We start from the raw sequence: 26840 nt of genomic DNA, 5'->3' as shown, positions 1-26840 counted from the left end.
TCTGTCCCTTGGAAATTGACTTTCTGCTGCAATGTAGATACGCTTTCGTATAGGACTGTGCCTTATCATATCATGTTCAAGGAATACCAATCTATCAAGATGACCAAGTGATCTGTGACAGGCTATCCAAACTATCACTGGGATAATGTCATGTACTTTACAATTCAGTGAATTCATGGGAGGGTAGCATAATTGTGCAGAAATTGGCTAGTAACTGGCACCAGCTGTAAGAAAATTCTGTTTTGCCTTCCAACAGCATGGCCTTGCCTCTCAATCACTGAACCCATTATTTTTGCAGCAATTTAATAGTGCTTCATTTGGACTCTGTGGCCATTGTAATTACAACAACTTTGAGGATTTGGCACCTTGGTTATAAAGCTCTGTACCTACATCAGACAGGCATCATGCAGTCACCATGTTGTGCAAAACAAGCAATCGACACCACCTTGAATATAGGCCTTCAATAACCCTCAATATTCTGTTTATCTGCTATAATGTTGGAACTGATTATGATGACTTTCACTTAGATCTGTAAAAATGCTGTATGCTCTAGTTCAGTTGTACAAAATATGGCTTCTTCACTCTTTTGATGTTCAATGAACATAAACGTGATTGGTGGTGATGAAGCGAGTGACGGGACAAACAACCAATAAAAGATTCTTCACTCAGGCCACCCCCCACCCCAAACGCTTCCTTGTCTGTGAACAACTAGAGCTGATCAAACTTGTCGTCAACACCGTGTCGGTCCGCTGGAGAAGTGGGGCAGTCCGCGGACTTTTTGTATATTTCTCCCGCGTATTATCGTTTCAACGATACACAACTGAACCGGTAAACCTCTCTTGGATTCTTCCTCTTGTTTGAACATCGGCGTTTTTATTGATAGTATCAGAAATAGATTGTCAGTCATTGAGCACATTTTCATGTGGTTGGAATAGCTTCACTTTTGTGTGTGAGACTGACTGGGAAGCATGTGTCATTAACAAAGGCTGGAGTTCCTCTTAAATTGTCGTCAATTTTTACAATATTCGGGTCATTGCCCTTTGTTTATTGGCTATGTTTCCTGTTAACTTTTATGTAATAGGTCTTTCTGGCCTTATTTTTCTCTCTTTTTGAAAGTCAAGAGGACCGATCAAGAGAAGACGAAGATAAAGAAAGATGCCGCTTCTCCACAGAAAGCCTTTCGTCAGACAGAAGTCCCCAGCGGACCTAAAACCAGATGAAGAAGTATTCCTTTGCAAAGTCACGCATGAAATCTTCAGGACTTATGAGTACGTGAAGTCCAAACGAATAACTTAATTACAATTTCAGAATCATTATAGAAAAGCACTATCAAATATTGTCTCAACTCGAGTGAGAAAAGTTACACCGAAGTGACAGCAAACGTTAGGTAACCTTACTTAGCTAAAGTCAACTGCAATGTTGGAAGCGCGACAAAGTACTTACATTAAAGATATTCAAACTAGTTTATAATAGTATTGTCTGACTCGCACCTACTCAACTAGCCATCAGATGAAATGGGTCAGAACTGCAATTTATATCCGGTTCGGTTATTTGTTAAGCGTAACGCTAGCTAACTAAATCATTGCTAACTAGCTAGCCAAGCGGCTACTAGTGTTGAAGCGAGTAGCTAACGTTACCTCTACTAGCCGAGCTAACCAAGTATTTAGTTGGGCCTGCTAGCCGGCTGGAAGCTAGCACTGCAAACTATTAAACTTGAGTCGACTTTAATTTGAGTTCAGGTTGTTATTGCCACAATGTATTGTAATATCTGTCGAATAACATGTTGATGTAGTTAACCAATCTTGTTGAAAGTTATGGGACGGTTCTCTGCTCACAAAAGTCGAAGGATGAGAGCAAATTTGCTCCTCGCAACTTTTCTGTCTCAGTTAGCGTGAGAAACGTGGTCGGGGCTATTGTTGTGTGATTGTTTATTGTAGCTAGCTAACTAGGAATCAAAATGCTAACTGTGTTATATAGTTGATAGTGAATATTTTGGGGGGCAAATTGTTACCCATTGACGACGACACATTTTTGACTTACCAACGAATAACAAACTCAGACAAAAAAGGTAAACAATGGCACCCAGATCCATATATTGGCCATGGTGGTTTTTATTGCAAATTTAGTACAGTGATGGACATCTTAGTTTTATTATTTAAAAACTATTTAGATGGAGTATTATAATATTTGTTTTTGTTTAAAGTATTTTTGAGGTATGGTGTCTTTTGGAATTGTGTTTACTCGTGACAGATTTATCAACATGACTAAAGAAACTTCAGGTTTTTCAAGATCCTATCTTTGTGCAGAGACCTTGGAAAAGCCTCAAGTTTACAGTATACAGAGATAAGCAAGGCATAAATTGTATGCAACAATGTTTTCAACAGTGATCTGGGGAGCATGGGTTTTCCTGGCATCCAGTGATTATGTGGGCAACAATATTTTGCCTCTGTCCAGAAAACTTGCAAAATTGGTGAACACTTTCATTTCATGCTGTCACACATTAGGGCCCTGGTTGAAAGTAGTACACCAGTGGAGGCTGGTGGGAGGAGCTATAAGAGGACAGGCTCATTGTAATGGCTGGAATGGCATCAATGGAACGGTATCAAACACATTGCACTGAAGGAAACCACATGTTTGACTCCGTTCCATTAATACCATTCCAGCCATTACAGTGAGCCTGTCCTCCTATAGCTCCTCCCACCAGCCTCCACAGTAGTACACATTAGGGAATATGCAATGACCTGAACCACCCTGTCTCCCCACAGTGAGTTCTTTGAGAGGACCATCTTGTGCAACAGCTTGGTGTGGAGCTGTGCGGTGACAGGCAAGCCTGGCCTGACCTACCTGGAAGCCTTGGAGAGTGAGAAGAGGGGCCGTCGTAGCCTGCAGAGCTTCCCCTCAGCCCTGGTGGTCCCCTTGCTGCACCTCACAGCACTCACATACCGTACCCGGCTCCACGAGATCTGTGATGATGTGTATTCTTATGCCAGGGAGAGGTTTTTTCCTGGGGAGATCGTGGATGTTGTGAACCGCTCCGGTACCAGGTAAAGTGTTGATTTATCCATATGACCTCACCTAGCATCATCAGCTTTAATTTACTGTACTCTGATGATCTTACCTACCCTCATCACAAGTGTTGTTGGTTTTATCCATATGACCTCACTTCAGTGTCATCAGTTTCACTTTTCTCCATTTGGTTTTAACATCTTCTTGAAAGTGTTCAATGCCTTTTACTGTCTCTCCTTACGAGCCACTGATGATTTCCCTATTTAGCCGAAGGAGTATTAACTAAATGTTTTATGTTCACTAGCATTACCTTTGACAGTAGATTCCAGCTCTTTGACAGTGGAATCGTGTACTCTGTAATAAACAGATACATTGTTTTGTCAACATGGTTGAGTTGGCCATGAGCTGTTTGGAAATGGGCACTAGAGGAGAACTGATGACTGGGTGTGGTCCAATGACGTCTGTGTCCCTCAGTCATATCTGCCAGCGTTGTCTGTACAATACCCACAGGTCATGCTTATTTAGCAAGGCTCCCAAAACTCTAACCATTAACCCTCATACCACCAGTCTGTAATCCTTTGGCTGTTAGGTTATAGAATCTACTGAGCATATGGATTAAATCACTATAAAGGGCCCTCTTCTGTATTCTGAGAGGAGATCAGTCAGCCATCGTGGGCTGACCTTGCTATTTGGAGATAGCTCCACCCACTCACTACAGTGGTGTTAAGGCGAGTGCTGTGGTTGGCTAAGCCAGCACAAGGAGTTGTCCCAGACATCACCTCATCACGGCTTGGCTGTAGGGAACGCAGAGAGCCAGCCAGACAACAAGAAACATGGACCCACAGCAGGGGAGGAGGGAGGGAGAAGGCGTAGGGGAAGCAGGCGTATGCAGGGACAATTGCCATGTGGCTTCTGGCTGGGCTGGGCTCTGAGGGATTTACTCAGCCAACATGCTCTTGTCAGTTGTTTCTGACTTGAGTGCTTAGCCTGATGTGCTTAAGTTAAATGCCTGTAAGCAGGTTCAGTGTTTCTGGCCTCGTTTTTCAGTTAGGCCAGTGGATTAGGTATTAGTGAGGGCATGTCTCAAGTTACAAATACTCTTGTTAAAGTCTGGGCATCTACCAATGACTATTTTCTTTCAATTCTAATACCATGATTATTGTTACAAGTACAGTTACTAATAGTTACTATACTTATTTCATTCAAGATTGGATTATTATTTTTGAGCCCCACTGATAAATCGGTTGACAGATTTATTATTGGCCGATAATAAGTCTAACAGAAATATTTGTATCAGGCTTTATTCCACCGGTAAAGCACCAATATTATGTACATAGAATGAACAAATACGTGTGCTAATTTGTCAATGGTTGCCTGAAGACGGTGCTCAACGAGCTCCTCATTGAACATCATTCATTCTGTAAGTCACAACGTGAGAGTCAGTGGGCATAGTGATTTGACCTGTGAGCAGCTTGCCAGCGACATTATATTTGAATAAGTAAGTCATCAAAAGTACGCTCAAGCAAGCAGCCCTGTCCTCAACACATGCTCAATTGGTTAACGTTAGCAGGCTAGCTAACCGTAGTTAGGCTCTATTTAGCCAGCAAGGTAGTTAGCGTAGCTAGCTAGCAAGCCATCTGTGCTACTTATGTGTGACCCTGGACTGGCGCCAAAGTCAACATTGACTCATCCTTCATACAGACAATAGGCCCAGACAGTAACAGTATTATGTTAGTGGGCTTATTTAGTTGACGCAGATATTACCATTCGGGCCATGTGTTTTATTCATGATGAGAAGATTAGCTAAATTGGAAAGTGTGACTAAAACCAGTGCGGTGAGCATTTCTTTAATGTTTTGTCATCAGCGCATGCCATTTGCAGTTGAAATGTATAGCCGATATGTTTTGTATTGAGTAAGTGTAATTTGCATTATGGTTTAAGTAAGAACATTTTCGTAATTAACAGCTACCGTGTGCTTGTCATATCAGACAGTGCATTGTGATCACAAGTCAGAGATAGAGAGAAGAGATGGAAATCCCATTGGGAAATGAATGGAGGACCGTGTAATGCTGCAGACGGTTGACCAATTGCATTCACATTGTCATGTTGCGTCATGCAGTTGCTACGGTAATCGTCATGCAATCTCTTCTTGAAGTCGTGGGTGAGTCAAAACCTGGCCATTTTCCTCTGTTGCGATTCCAGAGCTATACAATATGACAGAACAAGCTAATTATCTGACATTTCTGAAAATATTTGTAAAGTTGTACTTGTTAATGAAATTCATGGTAATGTGTTTTTGAGCTAGTGCCCCATTGACACCCATACACTCTGTGAAGAAGAGCTCTCCTTGTCAGAGTTGCCCAGAATGCACTGCATGGTCCATTGACGATGCATTAGAAACGTACACAATGGGTGTTAATACGATTCCAATGACGTTTCCCCATCTCCTCAAAATAATATATAATAAGTATCTCTGAACAACCTCTCCTTGCGAGATTAGTGTTTCTATGGTAGCCTAGTGGTTAGAGCGTTGGTCCAGTAACCGAAAGGTTGCGAGATCGAATCCCCGGGCTGACAAAGTAAAAATCTGTCGTTCTGTCCCTGAACAAGGCAGTTAACCCTTTGTTCCTAGGCCATCATTGAAAATAAGAATTGGTTCTTAATAACTTCTTATGGCTTGGGGGCAGTATTTCGACGTCTGGATGAGAAGCGTGCCCAAAGTAAACTGCCTGTTACTCAGGCCCAGAAGCAAGGATATGCATATAATTGGTAGATTTGGATAGAAAACACTCAAACTTTTCCAAAAATGTTAAAATAATGTCTCTGAGTATAACACCACTGATATGGCAGGTGAAAACCTGAGGTTTGGCAAAAATCCATCCAGGAAGTGGGATTTTGTTGATGTGGGTAGTTTTCAATTGAATGCCTCGTATCTAATGGGTTAGGACCCAGATTGCAGTTCCTATGGTTTCCACTAGATGTCAACAGTCTTCAGACATTGTTTCAGACATCGTTTCTGGCTTGTTTTCTGAAGAATTAGACCTTTCTGTCAGTGGACTGTAGAATAATGCAGTTCTGGTTTGCGTGCGTGACCGAGTGCGTGCCCTTCGTTGTTTTCCCTTTCTATTGAATACGCTTTTGTCCGGTTTAAATATGATAAATTATTTAGACAATGACAACCTGAAGATTAATTATAAACATAGTTTAACATGTTTCGACGAACTTTACCGGTACTATTAGGATGTATTCGTCTGCATGTTTTGACCGCCTTTGAGCCAGTGGATTACTGAACAAAATTAGCCAACAAGAGTTTTTGGGATATAAAGAGGGACTTTATCGAACAAAACAAATATTTATTGTGTTTTTCTGCATTTTGTTATGTTACAGCCTTACTCTAAAATGGATTAGATTAAAAGTTTTCATCGTCAATCTACACACAATACCCCATAATGACAAAGTTAAGCATTTTTTTGCAAAAAACTAAGTATTCAGACCCTTTGCTATCAGACTCCGACTTCAGGTGCATCTGGTTTCCATTGGTCATCCTTGAGACGTTTCTAGTTCTCCTGTGAATTCAATTGATTGGACATGATTTGGAAAGGCACGCACCTGTCTATATAAGGTCCCACAGTTGACCGTGCACGTCAGAGCAAAACCAAGCCGTGAGGGCATAGGAATTGTCCGTAGATCTCCCAGACAGGATTGTCAAGGCACATATCTGGGAAGGGGTACCAAAAATGTTTTGCAGCATTGAAGGTCCCAAAGAACACAGTGGCCTCCAGCATTCTTAAATAAAATAAGTTTGGAACCACGAAGACTCTTCCTAGAGCTGGCCATCTGGCCAAACTGAGCAGCCATGGGGAGAAGGGCCTTGGTCAGGGAAACCTGATGGTCAGAGCTCTAGAGTTCCTCTGTGGAGAAGTTTGTCCTTCTGGAATGTTCTCTCATCTCTGCAGCATGCCACCAATCAGGCCTTGATGGTAGACTTGTTAGGAGGGAAGCCACTCCTCAGCACGCTTGAAGTTTGCTTAAAGGCACATAAAAGACTCTCAGACCGAAAGAAACAAGATTCTCTGGTCCGATGAAACCAAGATTGAACTCTTTGGCCTGAATGCCAAGCGTCTCATCTGGAAGAAACCTGGCACCACCCCTATGTTGACGCATGGTGGTGGCAGCATCATGCTGTGGGGATGTTTTTCAAAGACTGGGAGACAGGATTAAGGGAAAGATAAACAGGGCAAAGTTCAGAGAGATCCTTGATGAAAACCTCAGACTGGGGCAAAGACTGAATAAAATGGTGCCGGAGAAGATGGCAGATGTTTTACTTGCCCTCAGATGTTTATTTTTTTATGTTGGCTTATTTGCATTAAACTTATTTTGTACATGATGTTACCACTACCGTCTCTTATGACCGAAAATAACTTCTAGACTTTAGGACTGCAATTACTCACCACGGACTAGCAGAATCCTCATTTTTGACCCAAAAAGATACGCTGCTTCATACGCTGCTTCATTTCTGACGCGAAGGATACGCTGCTTCCTCGGGAACAAGCCCCGGTCCCTGTGATCTGCGGAGAAAGAGGGGCCGAAGGTCTGGCTGCCTTCTGAGAATTCACAGGTGATCAAATAAACTCCTACTTCACTCCATTCTGCTAGCAAATGTGCAATCTTTGGACAATAAAATAAACTAGTTATGCAGAAGATTGAACTACCAACGGGACACTAAACTTTAACATCTTATGCTTCACGGAGTTGTGGCTGGACGACGACAATATCAACATGCACCTGGCTGGTTATACGATGTACCAGCAGGATAAAACGGCAGCGTCTGGTAACACAAGGGGTGGTGTTCTATGTATTTTTGTAAATAGCATCTTTTGCACAATATCTAAGGAAGTCTCAAGCTATTGCTCGCCTGAGGGAGAGTATCTCATGATAAACTATAGACCACACTACCTGCTAAGAGTTTATCGGTTTTCTTCGTAGCTGTTTACATACCACCACAGTCAGAGGCTGGCACTAAGACAGCATTGAATGAGCTGTATTCCGCCATGAGCAAACAAGAAAACGCTCACCCAGAGGCAGCGCTCCTAGTAGACGGGGACTTTAATGCAAGAGAACATAAATCCGTTTTACCTCACTTCTAGCATCATTTTTATGCGTGTAACCAGAGTGGGAAAAAACTCCAGACCACATATACTCCACACACAGAGACAAAGCTCTTAGAATTATGGTCAGACTTGACAAATTTATCTTCCTGCTTACAAGCAAAAAATTAAAGCAGGAAACAAGTGACTAGATCAATAAAAAAGTGGTCTGAAGAAGCAGATGCTAAGCTACAGGACTGTTTTGCAAGCACAGACTGGAATATGTTCTGGGATTTCTCCAATGGCTTTGAGGAGTAGACCAAATCACTCATTGGCCTCATCAATAAGTGCGTTGACGACGTCGTCCCCACAGTGACCGGATGTACATACCCCAAACAGAAGCCATTAATTACTACTTCTATACTCGCTTTGAGGCAAATAACACTGAAACATGCATGAGAGCACCAGCTGTTCCGGATGACTGTGTGATCACGATCTCCGCAGCCGATGTGAGTAAGACATCAGCATTCACAATGCCGCAGGGCCAGACGGATTACCAGGACGGTCAGGGCATGCTCGCAGTACACAACTGGAAGTGTCTTCACTAACATTTTCATCCTGTCCGAGTTTGTAATACCAACATGTTTTTAGCAGACCACCATAGTCCCTGTGCCCAAGAACACTAATGTAACCTGCCTAAATGACTACCGACACGTAGCACTCACATCTGTAGCCATGAAGTGCTTTGAAAGGCTGGTCATGGCTCACATCAACACCATTATCCCAGAAACCCTAGACCTACTCCAATTTTTTACCTCCCCAGCAGATCCACAGATGATGCCATCTCCATTGCACTCCACACTGCCCTTTCCCATCTGGACAAAAGGAACACCTATATGAGAATGCTGTTCATTGACTACAGCTCAGTGTTCGACAACATAGTGCCCTCTAAGCTCATCACTAAGCTAAGGACCCTGAGACCTAACACCTCCCTCTGCAACTGGATCCTGGACTTCCTGAAGGGCTGCCCCCAGGTGTTAAGGGTAGGTAACAACACATCCGCCACACTGATCCTCAACGCAGGGGCCCCTCAGGGGTGCGTGATCAGTCCCCTACTGTACTCCCTGTTCACTCATGACTGCATGACTGCAACACCATTCATTTTGCAGATTTCACAATTGGTAGGCCGGATCACCGACAATGACAAGACTGCCTGTAGGGAGGTCAGAGACCTGACCATGTGGTGCCAGGACAACAACCTCTTCCTCAACGTGATCAAGACAAAGGAGGTGATTGTGGTCTAAAGGAAAAAGAGGACTGAGCACGCCTCATTCTCATCGACGGGGCTGCAGTGGAGAAGGTTGAGAGCTTCAAGTTCCTTGGTGTCCACATCACCAACAAAGTAACATGGTCCAAGCACACCAAGACAGTTGTGAAGAGGTCTCAAACGCCTTTCCTCCTCAGGAAACTGAAAAGATTTGGCATGGGTCCTCAGATCCTCAAAAGGTTCTTCAGCTGCACCATCGAGAGCAACCTAACTGGTTGCGTCGCTGCCTGGTATGGCAACTGCTCGGCCTCCGACCGCAAGACTCGTACTGGACCGTTCGCACGACCCTCTGTAATCACTGTGGCCAAGCTTCCTGCCATCCAGGTCCTCTATACCAGGCGATTTCAGAGGAAGGCTCTGAAAGTTGTTGAAGACTCTAGCCGTCCCCAGCCATAGTGTTCTCTCTGCTACCGCGCGGAAAGCGCTACAGTAGCGCTAAGTCAAGGTCCAAGAGGCTTCTAAACAGCTAGTACCCCAAAGCCATAAGATTCCTGAACATCTAGTCAAATGGCTACCCAGACTATTTGCAGTGCCCCCTCACCCCCTCTTTACACCACTGCTTCTCTCTGTTTTATTCTATACATAGTCACTGTAATAACTCTACCTACATGTACATACTACCTCAAATAACCGGTGTCCCCTCACATTGACTGTATCGGTACCCCCACTGTATATAGTCTCGCTATTGTTATTTTACTGCTGCTCCTTAATTACTTGTTACTTAAAGCTCTTCTTATTTGTATTTTTGAAAACTGCATTGTTGGTTAGGGGCTTGTAAGTAAGCATTTCACTGTTGTATTTGATGCATGTGACTAATAAAATTTGATTTGAGGCTGTAATCGCTGTCAAAGGTGCTTCAACGAAGTACTGAGTGAAGGGTCTGAATACTTATGTAAATGTATTTCAGTGTTATATTTTGAATAAATGTTAAATTCCAAACTGGTTTTGCTTTGTCATTGTGGGGTGTTGTGTGTAGTTTGGGGGGGAGCTATCTATTTTAGAATTAGACTGTGGATAAGTCTGGGTCTGCATATGTGCTGTATATTGGTAATCAGTGACTTTTGCCTCCCCAAAAGCTGTTATCAAACCCCAAAATCCCATATTGGTTCAGCTCTAGTGTTTTTCATTCCATTAAATGTGTTTGGGATCTTTCCTTCAGGCAGCCGTGTGAAATCCTGGATGTACAGTCTCCCCACCATTCCAACAAGCCGGTCAATGGGCACTCCAAACTTCAGATGGACGGGGACTCCATAGTCATCAGTGACAGTGACGAGGATATCCCCAAATCAAAGGCCAATGGGTCAGTCCGTAAGATTCGCAATTCAAAGCTGCCTCTGAAATGTCACCTATTCCCCATATAGTGCACTACTTCTGACCAGAGACCCCCAACCTTGGTCAAAAGGAGTGCACTATGTAGGGATTAGTGCGCTGTTGTGAATGCACACAGTCTTTATCCATGTCCATTTTGGCTTAGATAAAAACCTTTTTGGCTCTTCTCCCCTTATGTCTAAAGGAAGAAGAAGAAATCTGTCAACCCTTCTGTGTTCAAGTACAAAGTGCAGCCCATCAAGGAAGGCAGTGAGGCCATATTCACAAAGGCTGGTCAGATGAGGTGAGTCGTGAGACGATACATTTGCCTTCCTGCCAAGCAGCATATATTGTTATTTGACAGTCAATCTCCCCCCGTTCTTTTTAAATATAACTAAGCGTTATACCTTCTCTCTTTCGCACTTATTTTAGCCGTAAGAAGAACACGTTTTCCCGGGACAGATTAAAGTTGCTGCTCAAACAGCACTGTGAACCACAGAATGGAGTCATCATGCTCAAGGTATGATTTAACTCTAGAGTTTTAATGAAATGCCAGTTGGTGTTCCTTTTTAAGCAAAAACCATGTGGAAAACAGGATTGTCTTGTCACGTTCATTTGAATCCAGTAACTGTCATTTTTCTCTATAGTGTTGCTTACTGTTTCTTGTTTGTTTCACCCTTAGGGATCAACTGTTTCTAAGTACAAGTTGTCAGAACAGCACTTCTCCCAGTTCTTCCCTGACGAGCCCCCTGTGTTTGTCTTTAGTCCCCCTCCTAAAGGGCGGGGCAAACCCAAGAATGTTTCTTCTCCTGGAGAGGTGAGGATTGGCAATGTCCTCATCCCAAATGGCCCTATTGGCAGGCCTTGGTCAAAAGTTCTGCACTGTATAGGGAATAGGTTGGTGTTTGGGACACATGCCATATGTAGAACTGTTGTCAAGCATTACTCAGTGAAGATATAACCATTTTATTACATTGTAATGATAACCATTATGGAAGTCCAAAAATTATAACAGTTTTCTCCAGTAGACTTGTTCGTAAAGACCTCCATGATTTGTAAAGCTTCTCAAGACTCAATAGCATTTTCATAATTTCCTTTAGATGGGATACAACTTACTGAAAGCAGCAGAGAAGCTTCGTCTGATGCAGCAGAAAGAGGAGATGGCTACGGGTGAGTCCAGTATATTATAGTAGATAATAGTTAGCATGTAAGTGCAAAAACTGGTGCACAGTTGTCATGTAAGTTCTAATGAGACTGTCCCAAGATATGTATGTATGATCCCACAATTTGGTTGCCATGTGTAGAGTGCATTCGGAAAGTATTCAGACCCCTTGCCGTTTTCCACATTTTGTTACAGCCCTGTTCTAAAATGTATTAAATATTTTTTCCCACCTCATCAATCTACTCACAATAACCCATAATGACAAAGCAAAGACAGGTTTTTAGACATTTTTGGTAATGTATTTAATGTTTCTTTTTAAAAACACCTTATTTACATAAGTATTCAGACCCTTTGCTATGAGACTCGAACTTGAACTCGGGTGCATGCTGTTTCGATTGATCATCATTGAGATGTTTCTACAACTTGATTGTAGTCCACCTGTGGTAAATTCAATTGATTCGACATATGGAAAGGCACACCTGTGTTTTTAAGATCCCACAGTTGACAGTGCATGGCAAAGCACAACCAAGCCACAATGTCGAAAGAATTGTCCATAGAGCTCCGAGACAGTTTTGTCGCGACACAGATCTGGGGAAGGGTACCAAAACATTTCTGCCGCATTGAAGGTCCCCAAGAACAGAGTGGCCTCTATTTGTCTTAAATGGAAGAAGTTTGGAACCACCAAGACTCTTTCTAGAGCTGGCTGCTCAGCCAAACTCAGCAATCGGGGAGAAGGTCCTTGGCAAAGAACCCGATGGTCACTCTGACAGAGCTCCAGTGTTTCTCTGTGGAGATGGGAGAACCTTCCAGAAGGACAACCATCTCTGCAGCACTCCACCAATTAGGCCTTTATGCTAATGGACAGCCGGAAGCCACTCCTCATTAAAAGGTTAATGACAGCCTGCTTGGATTTTACTGAAAGGTACCTGAAGGACTCTCAAACGATGAGAAACAATATTCTCTGGTCTGATGAAACCAAGATTGAAGTATTTTGCCTGAATGCCAAGCTTCACATCTGGAGGTAACCTGGCACCATCCCTACGGTTAAGCATTGTGGTTGTAGCCTCATGCTGTGGGGATGTTTTTCAGCGACAGGGACTAGGAAACTCGTCAGCATCGAGGGAAAGATAAATGGAGCAAATTTGAGGTCCTTGATGAAAACCTGCTCGAGAGCACTCAGGACCTCAGACTGGGGTGAAGGTTAACCTTCCAACAGGACAACGACCCTAAGCACACAGCCAAAACAACACAGGAGTGGCTTTGAGAAGTCTCAATGTCATTGAGTGGCCCAGCCAGAGCCCAGACTCGAACATCTCTGGAGAGATCTGAAAATAGCTGTGCAGCGACACTCCCCATCCAACCTGACAGAGCTTGACAGGATCTGCAGAGAAGAATGGGAGAAACTCCCCAAATACATGTTTGCTAAGCTTGTAGCGTCATACCAAAGAAGACTTGAGGCTGTAGTCGCTGTCAAAGGTGCTTCAACAAAGTACTGAGTAAAGGGGTAAATGTGATATTTCCGTTTATTTTTTTTATACATTTACAAAAACATCAGAACCTGTTTTTGCTTTGTCATTTTGGGGTGTTGTGTGTAGCTTGATTAGGGGTGAAACAGATTTAATCTGTTTTAGAATAAGGCTAATGTAACAATGAATACTGGGTTCTGAATACTTTTCGAATGCACTGTATCTATATATCCAGAATAGTCCAGAACCATCACATTTTAATCAGTATGTTTTAGTTACAACAATAACTATTTTGCTCAGCACATGAGAAGGCCAAGCTGAAGAGGGAGAAAGAAGATAATCTGGAAGCCAAAAAGAAAGAGAAGGAGGACAAAGAAAAGAAGAGGGAAGAGATGAAGAAGATGTTTGAAGAGGAGAAGCAGAGGAGGAAAGTGGAGAAGGAAAAAGTGAGTTGTTATGAGGAACTTTTCTTTGGATCAATTTCATTGTTTAATTTACATTTGATTTGTACACCATACAACTTCTCACGTCTCATTTTACTTAATATAGGTTATACTGTCTATATCATTATACTGTATTGCAGGAGAGGGAGAAGCTGAAGGAGGAAAAGAAGCAATACGCAGAGCGACTGAAGATATGGAGCAAACCCAGAGAAGACTTGGAGTGTGAAGACCTGAAGGTGAGCAGCCCCTGAACATCCTTAGCTTGTCTTTATTTGGCCTCATCCTCTATAGTTGAAACATGTTTACATTTTCTATTAAATTCAATAGTTTTGTTTTCCTGGGCCCAGAGCTGTTTGTGCTGTATATCCAGTTCACATCGGCAGTATGAGTTAGCTATACAGCACAAACGCACCTGGAACCAATGTTCCCTCAATTTTTCAGCACTGCGAGCAAATTCAGATTTTGGTGCAACTGCCAGCGTGCCGTTACTGTGAACACTGATGCTGTACCTGTTTTTAAGTTAGTTTCAGACAGTGGTCCAGTAGGCTACTGTGGCAATTTGATTGTAATGTTGGCCTACCAGTGGCCTACCATAAAAAAACAATATAGAAAATGCATCCCGTAACATTTTAACATGGAAATAGCTGTTCTATCATTCAGCCTACAGTAGTTGTCAATGTGTGATGTTCAATGTAGGCCTACATTCCATGAGACTTTTGAACAAAACATGCAGAGCTTGACCTGTTTATCCACTTGTCCTTCAGACAAAGCAGGTGACAATGTTTTATGTAAGTAAACTACTTTACAAAATACAATGCATTATTACAGAGAATCAGACTAATTATGCTACCCTTTGCATATTGGTCACTTGGCTTATTCAAGCCTGTCTCAAAATACAATACTGCCCCTTTAAGACAAAAAAAACTCTTAACCTCACTTGCTTTTCCAAGACTGCTAGAAATGTACATGTTTTGTGCTCTTGTTGGAAGCAATCTCCCCCCCATTGCTGACTACAAAACATATATAACTGGGATACGAAGTCACTAACTAGCAAAGGATATGAACAAATGTGCGCGTATGACTACTCTCGCTTTGATCTCAAACCAAGCGCATCTACTGACCACTCATGCTTTAAACAGAGTCCAGTTGAAATAGCTTGTTAGAAACTTATGGGTTCGTAGCTTCATCCCCGTAGCGTGCACACCCACAAACACCAATTGATTAATGGACTGCTGAATGCGCACTACCGTTCAAAAGTTTGTGGTCACTTAAATGTTCTTGTTTTTTAAAGAAAAGCACATTTTCTTCCATTTACAATAACATCAATGATCAGAAATACAGTGTAGACATAGTTAATGTTGTAAATGACTATTGTAGCTGGGAACAGCTGATTTCTAATGGAATATCTACATCGGTATACAGAGGCCCATTATCATCAACCATGTCAACCATGTTCCAGTGGCACTTTGTTAGCTAATAAGGTTATCATTTTAAAAGGCTAATTGATCATTAGAAAACCCTTTTGCAATTGTTAGCACAGCTGAAAATGATTGTTCTGATTAAAGAAGCCATAAAACTGGCCTTTAGACTAGTTGAGTATCTGGAGCATCAGCATTTGTGGGTTTGATTTCAAGCTCAAAATGGCCAGGAACAAATAACTTTCTTCTGAACCTATTCAGTCTATTCTTGTTCTGAGAAATGAAGGCTATTCCATGCAAGAAATTGCTGAAGATCTCGTACAACGCTGTGTACTACTCCCTTCACAGAACAGCTCAAACTGTCTCTAACCAGAATAGAAAGAGTGGGAGGCCCCGGTGCACAACTGAGCAAGAGGACCAGTGGCCTACCATCAACATTAGTCTAGTTTGAGAAACAGATGCCTCATAAGTCCTCAACTGGCAGCTTCATTAAATAACATCTGCAAAACACCCGTCTCAACATCAACAGTGAAGAGGCCACTCTGGGATCCTGGCCTTCTAGGCAGAGTTCCTCTGTCCAGTGTGTGTGTCCTTTTGCCCATCTTAATCTTTTATTTTTATTGGCCAGTCTGAGATATGGCTTTTTCTTTGCAACTCTGCCTTGAAGGGCAGCATCCCAGAGTCATCTCTTCACTGAGAGATCTGGCTGCAATAAAGAGATTCTCAGCTTCTTCTTTTTTTTCTGCTCCAAAAAACAATTGCTGCAGGCTCTAGTTTTGTCTAATCTTGATTATTGTCCAGGCGTTTGGTCCAGTGCTGCAAGGAAAGACCTAGTTAAGCTGCAGCAGACCCAGAACAGAGCGGCACGTTTTGCTCTTCATTGTAATCCGAGGGCTGATATAAATACTAAACATGCCAGTCTCTCTTGGCTAAGAGTTGAGGAGAGACTGACTGCATCACTACTTTTTATAAGAAACAATGTGTTGACAATCCCAAATTGTTTGCATAGTCAACTTACACACAGCTCTGACACACACACTTATCCCACCTTGCATTCCACCAGGGGTCTTTTTTACAGTCCCCAAATCCAGAACCAATTCAAGAGGGTGTACGGTATTTTTTTAGAGCCCTTATTGCATGGAGCTTCCTTCCATCTCATATTGCTCAAATAAACATCAAACCTGGTTTCAAAATCAGATAAAGCAACACCTGTTTTGTGTGGACCCCAGGAAGAGTAGCTGCTGCTTTTGCAATAGCTAATGGGATCCTATTAAAATACCAAATGGCAATAGTCTATTTGCATATAGGCCTACTACAGCTCTGATTGGTTATGCTGTACCGGTCTGTGTAGAGTACAGGCTGAGTCTTGCATGTCATTGCAATAGAATCCTGCTCTGACTCATTCTGCCTACAATAATGTATTGCGTACTAAGTACTGTACCTTGCATTAAAAGTGGCTAATATTGCATCGATTTGATCACAATTCCCACAGTAAAGAGACTGGGTTTCCCCCCGTTAGTTAACACTATCAATCTCGTGCTTTTCTGCACGGGCTGATATTTATTCTGCATGGCAGTCCTGGGGAGCTATGCGCACGCACACTGCTTAGAGGGAACATTGTCTGGGACCATGCTAGTTATTAGGGGGTTGGGACACGATCAAGTTTGGGAAACATTGTCCTACATGTTCTCTAAATTGGTATGTGGGATTGACTGAATGGTATAACCATTATTGTTAAATGACTTGTTCTCAATGAATTACTAGTTAAGTAAAGAATATTTAGGCTCCTGACTCACTCACTCTCCTTCATGTCCAGAATCTCCCAGCCCCAGTCCCAGTGAAGACCCGTCTGCATGCAGAGCTATTTGGAGACGCCCTCATGGTACTGGAATTCCTCAAAGCTTTTGGAGAGCTCTTTGACCTGAAGGATGAGTTTCCAGAAGGCATCACACTCGGTGAGAAACACTGGCAAAACTTATTTTTAGTCACCGGTCCTGCACCTTTTAGTTTTATCACCCATGTTTGCTTTTTGAGTATAGTTTGTCAATGCTTGTGTGAAAGTACGCTGGTACAGTGACCGTCTGGTTGTGTGTGTTGGCGTGTGTCAAGAGTTTTCTGACTGTGGGGCCCTTGTCTCTGTGTTCCAGAGGTTCTGGAGGAGGCCCTAGTGGGGTCGGACCCGGAGGGGCCGCTGTGTGAGCTGCTCTTCTTCTTCCTGTCGGCCATATTCCAGGCCCTGGCTGAGGAGCAGGAGGAGGTGGCCCGCGACCAGGTGGCTGAGGCAGACGCCAAAGGTAGGGATAGAAACGGACCTCTACAACGCTTGTTTAGTATCAACTAGTAAACCCATTGTGATTGTTCACCAAATAGACTTTGGATGTTATCAATGGTGACATTTCATCCAGGATGTAGGATTGACTGACTTATAGCATCATGGTGAAATCTTAGTTTTCATTGAGGTAAATCGTCTTCCTTGTTGGCAGATCTGAGTGAGGCCCTGGATGATGATGCGGACCCCACCCAGTCAGCCATCAGTGCTGTGGCTTCTCTGGCTGCTGCCTGGCCTCAGCTGCATCAAGGTGAGAGAAGGACAACAGTCTTTAATATAGTCAATGTTCATATACAACTATTTGAGCATTTTTTTTCCTTTTGTACTGAGAGCCTGACTCTACTGCAGTGGCTCCCAAACTGGGGGGGCGCTCCCTGGGGGGAGATGAGGGGTCTGTACGGGAGGGACAACGATAACTGTCTGGCTTTAAACTTACTCTTGGAAGTTGTAATAGTAGAATGCAGAAAGTGCAATTTCTCAATTGGGTAGTGTATCAGTTCCTCTGGTCTTAGAGCTATGTATAACTTGTCAGAAATGTCCAGATCAACCTGCCCATGTCAGCCTCTGTTTTAGATTTTTTTTAGCCCATAAATAATTTAATTTTTAATTCTCAAATATCACGTGAATACACATTAGACATTGCAAATGTATTGTATGAAAATAAGCTTGAAACCTGTAAGATTCTCTCCACCAACAAGAGGGGTGTGAACAGTTTGTTATGAACCGTGTTTGTTCCCATAGAAATAGACATGGCGTGCGCAGGATGTTCCCCAATGCTATGAGGGGGGGCCCCGAGTGATGAAGTTTGGGAACCCCTGCTCTACTGCACATGACTCGGGTCTCCATAGGATGCAGTCTTTTAACTATATACAGTAGTATAAACAATAACTATACAGTACATGACTCTGTCGGTGTCTGTAGGCTGCAGTCTGAAGCAGTTGGACCTGGACAGCTGTACTCTGTCCGAGATTCTGAGGCTGCACATCCTGGCATCGGGGGCCGACTGTAACTCCGCAAACTCAAAGTTCCGCTACCAGAAACAGGGAGGCTTCGGCTCTACAGACGACCCCTGTGTTGAGCTGAGACTGGCTAACCCGGCTCTGATCAAGAGGCTTTCCTGCACTGCTGTCTATGACCTGCTGCCAGGTGAGACTGAGAGACACACACCGATTGAAGCCACATGACTTTGGGTAACACTGCAGTGATCGTACAGGGTTAACGCCTTGAGTGTAGCATGAGTTTAATGGATCTGTGGTGTTCTGTCCCAGGTGAGAAGCTGAAGATCCTCCATGCGTTGTGTGGTAAGCTGCTGACTCTGGTGTCTACCAGGGACTTCATAGAGGACAGCGCTGACGAGCAGAGACAGGCCAAGCAGGAGCTCAGGGAACTGAAGGCTGAGCAGCACCGCAGAGAGAGGGAGGAGGCTGCCTTCAGAGTCCGCAAGAGGAAGGAGGAGAAGTTGAAAGAACAGGAGATGAAACTGAAAGAGCTGAAAGACAAACATGAGAAGCTGATGGAAGACGAAGGAAGAAATGGCTACATGAAGACTGAAGAGATGAACACCAGCACTGAGAGCCATGGGGAAGAGAAGACCGAGGATGAAGAGGAGCAGACAACCAACAGCAAGACTAAGAAGCGTAAGTAATAGCCTTCAGTCCTCTTACCCTAGATGTACATACTACTAGCAATTAGAGGTCGACTGATTATGATTTTTCAAAGCCGATACCAATTATTGGAGGACCAAAAAAGCCGATTTAATCGGACAATTTAAAATATATTTTTTTAAATGTATTTGTAATAATGACAATTACAACAAAACTGAATTAACACTTATTTTAACATCATATAATACATCAATAAAATCAATTTAGCTTCAAGTAGATAATGAAACATGTTCAATTTGGTTTAAATAATGCAAAAACAGTGTTGGAGAAGAACGTAAAAGTGCAATATGTGCTATGTAAGAAAGCTAACAGCACAAAAGTGCTGCTTGAATGAATGTTTACGCGCCTGCTTCTGCCTACCACCACTCAGTCAGATGCTTGTATGCTGTCAGATTATATGCAATGCAGGACACGCTAGATAATATTTAGTAATATTATCAACCATGTGTAGTTAACTAGTGACTGTTTTTTATAAGATAAGTTTAATGCTAGCTAGCAACTTACCTTGGCTTACTGCATTTGCGTAACAGGCAGCCTCCTTGTGGAGTGCAACGAGAGAGAGGCAGGTCTGTATTGCGTTGGACTAGTTAACTGTATGGTTGCAAGACTGGATCCCCCGAGCTGACAAGATGAAAATCTGTAGTTCTGCCCCTGAACGAGGCAGTTAACCCAATGTTCCTAGGCCGTCATTGAAAATAAGAATGTGTTCTTAACTGACTTACATAGTTAATTAATTAAGCCCTAATTAATCGGCCATTCCGATTAATCGGTCAACCTCTACTAGCAATCCTAGAAGGCTTTCATGTAGTGTGACTCGATCAATTGTTGTGGTGAACAGTAAAATGAATGCAAATGTTTTGGAACTGGAATGTTAAACAGTTCTGTGGTCCAGGTCTAAATGCTGTAAACTATTTTCCCCTTTGGTTAATCTCATTATTGCCATTCTAACATAGACATTTGATTTCAGCCGTAGAGAAAGAATGCAATCCCAAGGAGAAGCAGCCTAAAGACGAGCCTAAAGAGGTGAGCCCAGAGGAGCTTGCTCAGCAGCAGCAGAGGGAGAAGGAGCTCCAGGAGAAGATTCAGAAGGCTGCAGCCTGCACCTATATCCTCCCCCTGGGGCGCGACCGACTCTACCGCCGCTACTGGCTCTTCCCCTCCACACCAGCCCTCTTCGTGGAGGACGACTACTTCGGCCTGACAGAGGACATGTTGGAACCCCAGGAGCCAGCCAAGGCTGAGGGGATGGAGGTGTCTCCGAACAAGGCCAGAGAACCAGAGGACCTCTCCCAGACAGGCTGTACCCCAGGCCCTGTCTCCAAACCTGTCCTCCCAGCCCTTGTCCAGAGCAGCTCTGCTCCCCCAGTGAACCGTCCTAACCGGTGGGCTTTCTACAGCAGTCCCCAGGAGGTGGAAATGCTGCTTGAGGCCCTGAACCCACGGGGCCACAGGGAGAGCAGCTTGAAGGAGGCCCTGGTGCAGGAGAAAGAACGTATTGCGCAGCTCCTCGGTACCGCTGCAGCAGCTGATCGCTACCACCGCACAGGTACTGACAACTACAGTCCACCAGACTATAGAGGAGAGGCCTCTGGCTATAGCAACTTGATCCAAATGGCCAATCTCTTTCTAACATCAACAGGCTGCGTTTACACAGGCAGCCCAATTCTGATACCCCCCCTAATGTTTCTTTTGACCAATCAGATCTGCGAAAGAAAGATCAAGTAGATAGCTAGGTAGCTGTTTAGCTTTCTGGCAATTAGTTAGCTACCACATGTTCTTCTCAAATTGTCAACAGAGTAGCTAGCATGGCCAGTCGCGTGTCCAGGAATCTGATTTATATCTGATTTTTAAACCACTACAAATGTAGCTTGAAATATCAGATTCCATGTCCTTTTTGGCTGTTCAGACGGAATGAAAAAAGAACGGTTTCGACTCGGATATGCAAGAAATTGGGATTTGAGTCACTTCAAACTGCCAATGTGAACAAGGCTTTAGTTGGAAAAATATCAGAATTGGGCTGCCTGTGTAAACACAGCCCAGTTGTCACTGACTCCATGTGGACTCAGGTCCACTAGCTTGCCTCACTGCACTTCAGCAGAGAATCACTGAATGATTGATTGACTGAATGAGTGAGTGATGGTTTTCAATTCAAGTGTTCCTACTGTATGTTTGGTATATTCACTGTTTTGCCTATATGTTTTTTTTGTTTGCAGATATTAAAGCAGAGGCTGCTGGTAGCAAAGTGGTCTCGGCCAGGTCCAAGGCTGCCCCTGCTCTACTAGAAGGCACAGCGGCTCCTGCTGAGAAGTTCATGGGCAACAGGCTGAGAGACCTGCTGCTAGATATAGAGGACCGCATCTACCAGGGTACACTGGGTCAAATCAAGGTTAGGAGTAGTGGTGGCTATTCGGCATGATAAATGTCCAATAGGGTGGGGGCAGGGTAGATGTCTGAGGGGGTGAAAATGTCAGGGGGGTGGGGGGCAGGTACCGAACTTGTGGTGGCTATTCAGCAGGCTGATGGTCTGGGGTTAGAAGCTATTGGTCAATCTGTACCTTTTAGCCATGATGCGCCTTTACTGCTGTGTCTGAGTGATGGAAGCAGGGAGAACAGGCTATGGCTCGGGTGGTTGAGGTCCCTCATCTTCTTGGCCTTCTTGTGACACCTGGTTTTGTAGGTGATCTGGAAGGCAGGCGGTATGGTACGTTCGTCTGAGCATACCACCCTCTGTAGTACCCTGTGGTCAGCGGCGGTGTTGTTGCCGTACCAGGCTGTGATGCAGCCGGACAGTATGGTCTCAATGGCTCTCCTGTAGAACACGTGAGGTTTTCTTGGGGACAGACCAAATTTCTTCAGCCTCCTGAGGTTAGTGTCGCTGTCGTGCTTTCACCAGTGGCCATGTGGTTTGACGCCTGTTGATGAAGATGGGGGCGTGCCCAGCCTGGTTACTCCTGAAGACCACAATTTACTCCTTTTTTTTTGTTGCTGACATTGTGGGAGAGGTTGTTTACCGGTCACCACACCGTCAGTGCATACCTCCTGCCTGTAGTATGTCTATGGAATGTCAGAGCAATAGGTGAATTGGAGAGGGTCGAGTGTGTTGAGGTGATGTAGTCTTTGACTAGCCTCTCGAAGCACTACATGATGACGGAGGTGAGGGCTACGGGTCGGTAACAGTTCAGTTTTCCTTTTCTTGGGCATAGGGATGATAGTGGACATCTTGAAGCAGGTTCGGATAACGGCCTGAGTTTGAGGCATTGAAAATGTCGGAAATCACAACAGCTAGCTGGTCTGCATGTGCTCTGAGGGTGCGGTTAGGGATGCCGTTAGGGCTCGCAGCCTTGCGACGTTTAACAAGCATGTAGTCCTCAGGGGACTCTCCTCGGCAGCTCAGTCGTGAAGCGTGAGGAAAAAGGTGTTTAGCTCGTGTGGTATGGGCGGCTTTGGTATCCGCAACTTGACTGGCTTTCTTTTTGTAATCCCGGATCAAAAAAGGCCCTGCCACATTTTTTTACGAGTCTGGTGACTAAGTCTGCATATGTATTGATGTTCTCCCCATAGGTGACCTGGAACATATTCCATGTGATCAAAACATCCATGGATAATGGATTCTGGTTGGTCAGACCAGCACTGTGCAGACCTGACCACCAGAACTTCCCTATTGAGTCTTTGTTTTTACTTGGTATGGAGCAAAATTAAGTAATGGACTTGCTTCCTTCCATTCAGCCACAAGAGCATTACTGAGGTCGGGCACTGATGTTTGGCAATTAGGCCTGGCTCGCAGTCGGTGATCCAATTCATCCCAAAGATGTTCGATGGGGTTGAGGTCAGAGCTCTGTGCGGGCCAGTCAAGTTCTTCCACACCGATCTCGACAAACCATTTCCATATGGACCTTGCTTTGGGCACAGGTGCATTGTCATGCTGAAACAGGAAAGGGCCTTTTCCAAACTGTTGCCACAAAATTGGAAGCACAGAGTTGTCTAAAATGTCATTGTATGCTGTAGCTTCCACCAAACTGTACAGTTGGCACTATGTGTTTGGGCAGGTAGTGTTCTCCTGGCATCCTCCAAACCCACATTTGTCTTTCGGACTGCCAGACGGTGAAGCGTGATTCATCACTCCAGAGAACCCGTTTCCACTGCTCCAGAGTCTAATTGAGGCAAGCTTTACACCACTACAGCCGACGCTTGGCATTGCGCATGGTGATATTAGGCTTGTGTGCGGCTGCTCTGCCATGGAAACCCGTTTCATGAAGCTCCCAATGAACAGTTCTTGTACTGACGTTGCTTTCAGGCAGTATGGAACTTGGTAGTGAGTGTTGCAACAGATGACAGACCATTTTTATGCATTTCAGAACTTATGCATTTCAGAACAAGTGGTAGGCTTGTGTGTGGCCTACCACTTTGCGGCTGAGCCGTTGTTGCTCCTAGGTGTTTCCACTTCACAATAACAGTACTTCTACGTTCAAAGTTACTGACCTCTTCAGTAAGGCCATTCTACTGCCAATGTTTGTCTATAGAGATTGCATGGCTGTGCTCTATTCTCTATACCTGTAAGCAACGGGTGTGGCTGAAATAACCAAATCCAGTAATTTGAAGGGATGACCTCATACTTTTGTTTATAAACGTGAAGTGTTGGTCCCATGTTTCATGAGCTGAAATAAAAGATCTCAGAAATCTTGCGTACACACACAAAGATTATTTCTATTTTGTGCACAAATTAAGATAATCCATCCACCTGACTGGTGTGGTATATCACGAAGCTGATGAAACAGCATGATCATTACACAGGTGCACCTTCGAATCAAATCAAATTAATTTTTATATAGCCCTTCGTACATCAGCTGATATCTCAAAGTGCTGTACAGAAACCCAGCCTAAAACCCCAAACAGCAAGCAATGCAGGTGTAGAAGCACCTGCAGAAGAATTAGAGAGAGCACACTTAAATTCACACAGGACACCGAATAGGACAGGAGATGTACTCCAGATATAACAAACTGACCCTAGCCCCCCGACACAAACTACTGCAGCTTAAATACTGGAGGCTGAGACAGGAGGGGTCAGGAGACACTGTGGCCCCATCCGAGGACAACCCTGGACAGGGCCAAACAGGAAGGAAGCACCTTGTGCTGGGGACAATAAAAGGCCACTCTAAAATGTGCAATTTGTCACTTCACACAATGCCACAGATGTCTCAAGTTTTGAGGGATTCTGCCGGAATGTCTACCAGAGCTGTTGCCAGAGTATTGCATATTAATTATTTCTCTACCATAAGCCTCAACATCGCTTGAGAGAATTCGATAGTATGTCCAACTGACCTCACAACTGCAGACCACATGTATGGTGTTGTGTGGGTGAGCTGTTTGCTGATGTCAGCGTTAAGAGCGTGGGCATGCATAAGCTACAGACAAACAACAAAATTGCATTTTATCGATGGTAATTTGAATGCACAGAAATACTATGACGAGATCCTGAGGCCGATTTTGTTTTAAGGTATCTGTGACCAACAGATGCATATCTTTCTTTTTTCCCAGTCATGTGAAATCCATAGATTAAATTCTAATTAAGTAGAGCATGGCGCTTGTAACGCCAGGGTAGTGGGTTCGATTCCCGGGACCACCCATACGTAGAATGTATGCACACATGACTGTAAGTCGCTTTGGATAAAAGCGTCTGCTAAATGGCATTTATTATTATTATTATATTATTATTAAAGTTGACTGATATCCTTATATGAAGTGTAACTTTTAATTGTTGTATGTTGCGTTTATACTTTTGTTGAAGTCCCCCTGGGTACGTGGTCTCCAGCTTGTTCAGGGTCCAATGAAGATATTTGTATATATTTTTGGTGTCTGCTTGGGGCTGGATATACACAGCTGTGGCGATAATCACTGACATTACTATCGGGAGGTAAAAAGGACGAAATTTGATGACCCTGTATTCCAAGTCGGGTGCATTTCCCCCATCACACCCGTTGTTATTGGTCATAAAGTAGAGCCCTTCCGTCTTTGTTCTTGCCAGAGAGCCCTCTTCCTATCCTCTTAATGAACTGTAAAACCCTCTGTGTATAATCTGTATGTGTACCATGGTGCAAAGGGGCATTTTTATGGTACACTGGCTCTGGTTGGTCAATAGTTCTTTCTCTGATTGATTAATTGCTTTATTTCACATAGTAATACCGCTGCACCATCGAGACCATCCTGACCAGTTGCTTCACCGCCTGGTATGGCAACTGCTCGGCATCTGACAAAAAGGCGCGACACATGGTAGGGTGTACGGCCCAGTACATCACTGGGGCCAAGCTTCCTGTCATCCAGGACCTATATACTAGGCAGTGTCAGAGGATGGCCAGAAAAATTGTCCAGTCACCCAAGTCATAGTTCTCTCTGCTACTGCATGGTAAGCGGTACCGAAGCGCCAAGTCTAGGTCCAAATGGCCACCGGACTATTTACATTGACACCCCCCCACCCCTTGTTTTACACTGCTGCTACTCGTTGTTTATTATCTATCCATAGTCACTTTACCCCTACCTACATGTACAAATGACCTCGACTAACCCGTACCCTTGCACATTGACTCTGTACTGGTACCTCTTGTATATAGCCTCGTTATTGTTACTTTTTATAATTTTTTACTTTATTGGACTGCATTGTTGGTTAAGGGCTTGTAAGTAAGCATTTCACAGTAAGGTCTACACCAAATTTGATTGTGAGATGCAGCAGAAAAATCAGTTCTTCATTGTTAGTAATGATTAGGTATTTACATGGTATTTGAAGACAAAATTAATGAGCTGTTATGAGGGATTTATATACAGTGGTAGGCAGAGTTATGAATTGAATCTGAATGCTTTCCAATTTTCCTCCCAAACTTGAAAAATGGACATGTGATTTTCAGGAAATGAGAACATTGGTGACTATTTGATGACATCTCTGGTTGGTCATGTATTGTAGGTGATGGAGAGGAGTGAGTGGAGGAAAGCACTGGAGGAAGGCCACTATGAACTACTGAGCCCCGAGTTGAAGGACAATGGTTTTGGGAAAGGAGAGAATGGTGACGTGGAGAAAATGGACATCAATTGTAACGTGAAAAAAGACGGGTAAATGCTGTACATCCACCACATTATGGTCTGAATTTTGTACTACTGTCTCAAATTGTGCACCAAGAGGTTAACTAGATATAATTAATGGTTATATTGATGAGTTGTCCTTATGTCTGATAAAAAGACAGCTACCATATACTTAAATGAATTAGATGTTATTTCATACTATATATTTTATCTGCAAAGTACACTATACAGTACATTTACATTTACATTTAAGTCATTTAGCAGACGAAAAGTATTCAGACCCCTTGACTTTTTAGTTTTTTACATTACAGCCTTATTCTAAAATTAATTATTTGTTTTTTTTCCAACAATCTACACACAATACCCAATAATGACAAAGCAAAAAGATGTTTAGACATTTTTGCAATTTTATAAATGTACTGAAATATCACATTTGCATTAGTATTCAGACCCTTTACTCAGTACTTTGTTGATGCACCTTGGGCAGCAATTACAGCCTAGAGTCTTCTTGGGTATGACGCTACAAGCTTGTCACACCTATGTTGGAGGGGGTTCTCCCATT

General features: G+C 43.5%; 1 protein-coding gene across 4 annotated transcripts in view; it reads left to right on the top strand.

Annotated features, from left to right (window-relative positions):
- The first annotated feature begins 669 nt into the window (after positions 1 to 669).
- Positions 670 to 26840, top strand: part of LOC118362737 (bromodomain adjacent to zinc finger domain protein 1A-like) — a 44438-nt gene continuing 18267 nt past the window's right edge. For 2 of the 4 annotated variants that reach the window (XM_035743313.1, XM_035743310.1), the window contains exons 1-18: positions 670 to 828; positions 1117 to 1268; positions 2766 to 3044; positions 10580 to 10720; positions 10934 to 11032; positions 11161 to 11248; positions 11411 to 11545; positions 11829 to 11898; positions 13657 to 13802; positions 13940 to 14035; positions 17034 to 17172; positions 17365 to 17511; positions 17701 to 17796; positions 18468 to 18692; positions 18815 to 19183; positions 20178 to 20756; positions 21424 to 21596; positions 26163 to 26308. In XM_035743313.1, coding sequence (XP_035599206.1) covers positions 1156 to 1268; positions 2766 to 3044; positions 10580 to 10720; positions 10934 to 11032; positions 11161 to 11248; positions 11411 to 11545; positions 11829 to 11898; positions 13657 to 13802; positions 13940 to 14035; positions 17034 to 17172; positions 17365 to 17511; positions 17701 to 17796; positions 18468 to 18692; positions 18815 to 19183; positions 20178 to 20756; positions 21424 to 21596; positions 26163 to 26308 — 3041 coding nt within the window. In that variant the 5' untranslated portion in view covers positions 670 to 828; positions 1117 to 1155. Of the gene's footprint in view, positions 829 to 1081; positions 1269 to 2765; positions 3045 to 10579; positions 10721 to 10933; positions 11033 to 11160; positions 11249 to 11410; positions 11546 to 11828; positions 11899 to 13656; positions 13803 to 13939; positions 14036 to 17033; positions 17173 to 17364; positions 17512 to 17700; positions 17797 to 18467; positions 18693 to 18814; positions 19184 to 20177; positions 20757 to 21423; positions 21597 to 26162; positions 26309 to 26840 lie in introns of all 4 variants that reach the window. The other 2 variants (XM_035743311.1, XM_035743312.2) reach the window with 2 other exon arrangements.

Source organism: Oncorhynchus keta, chromosome 29, assembly GCF_023373465.1.
Source record: "Oncorhynchus keta strain PuntledgeMale-10-30-2019 chromosome 29, Oket_V2, whole genome shotgun sequence".
Classification (NCBI taxonomy): Eukaryota; Metazoa; Chordata; class Actinopteri; order Salmoniformes; family Salmonidae; genus Oncorhynchus; species Oncorhynchus keta.
Note: the sequence above shows the minus strand (reverse complement) of the source record. Positions and strands in the feature narration are given on the sequence as shown.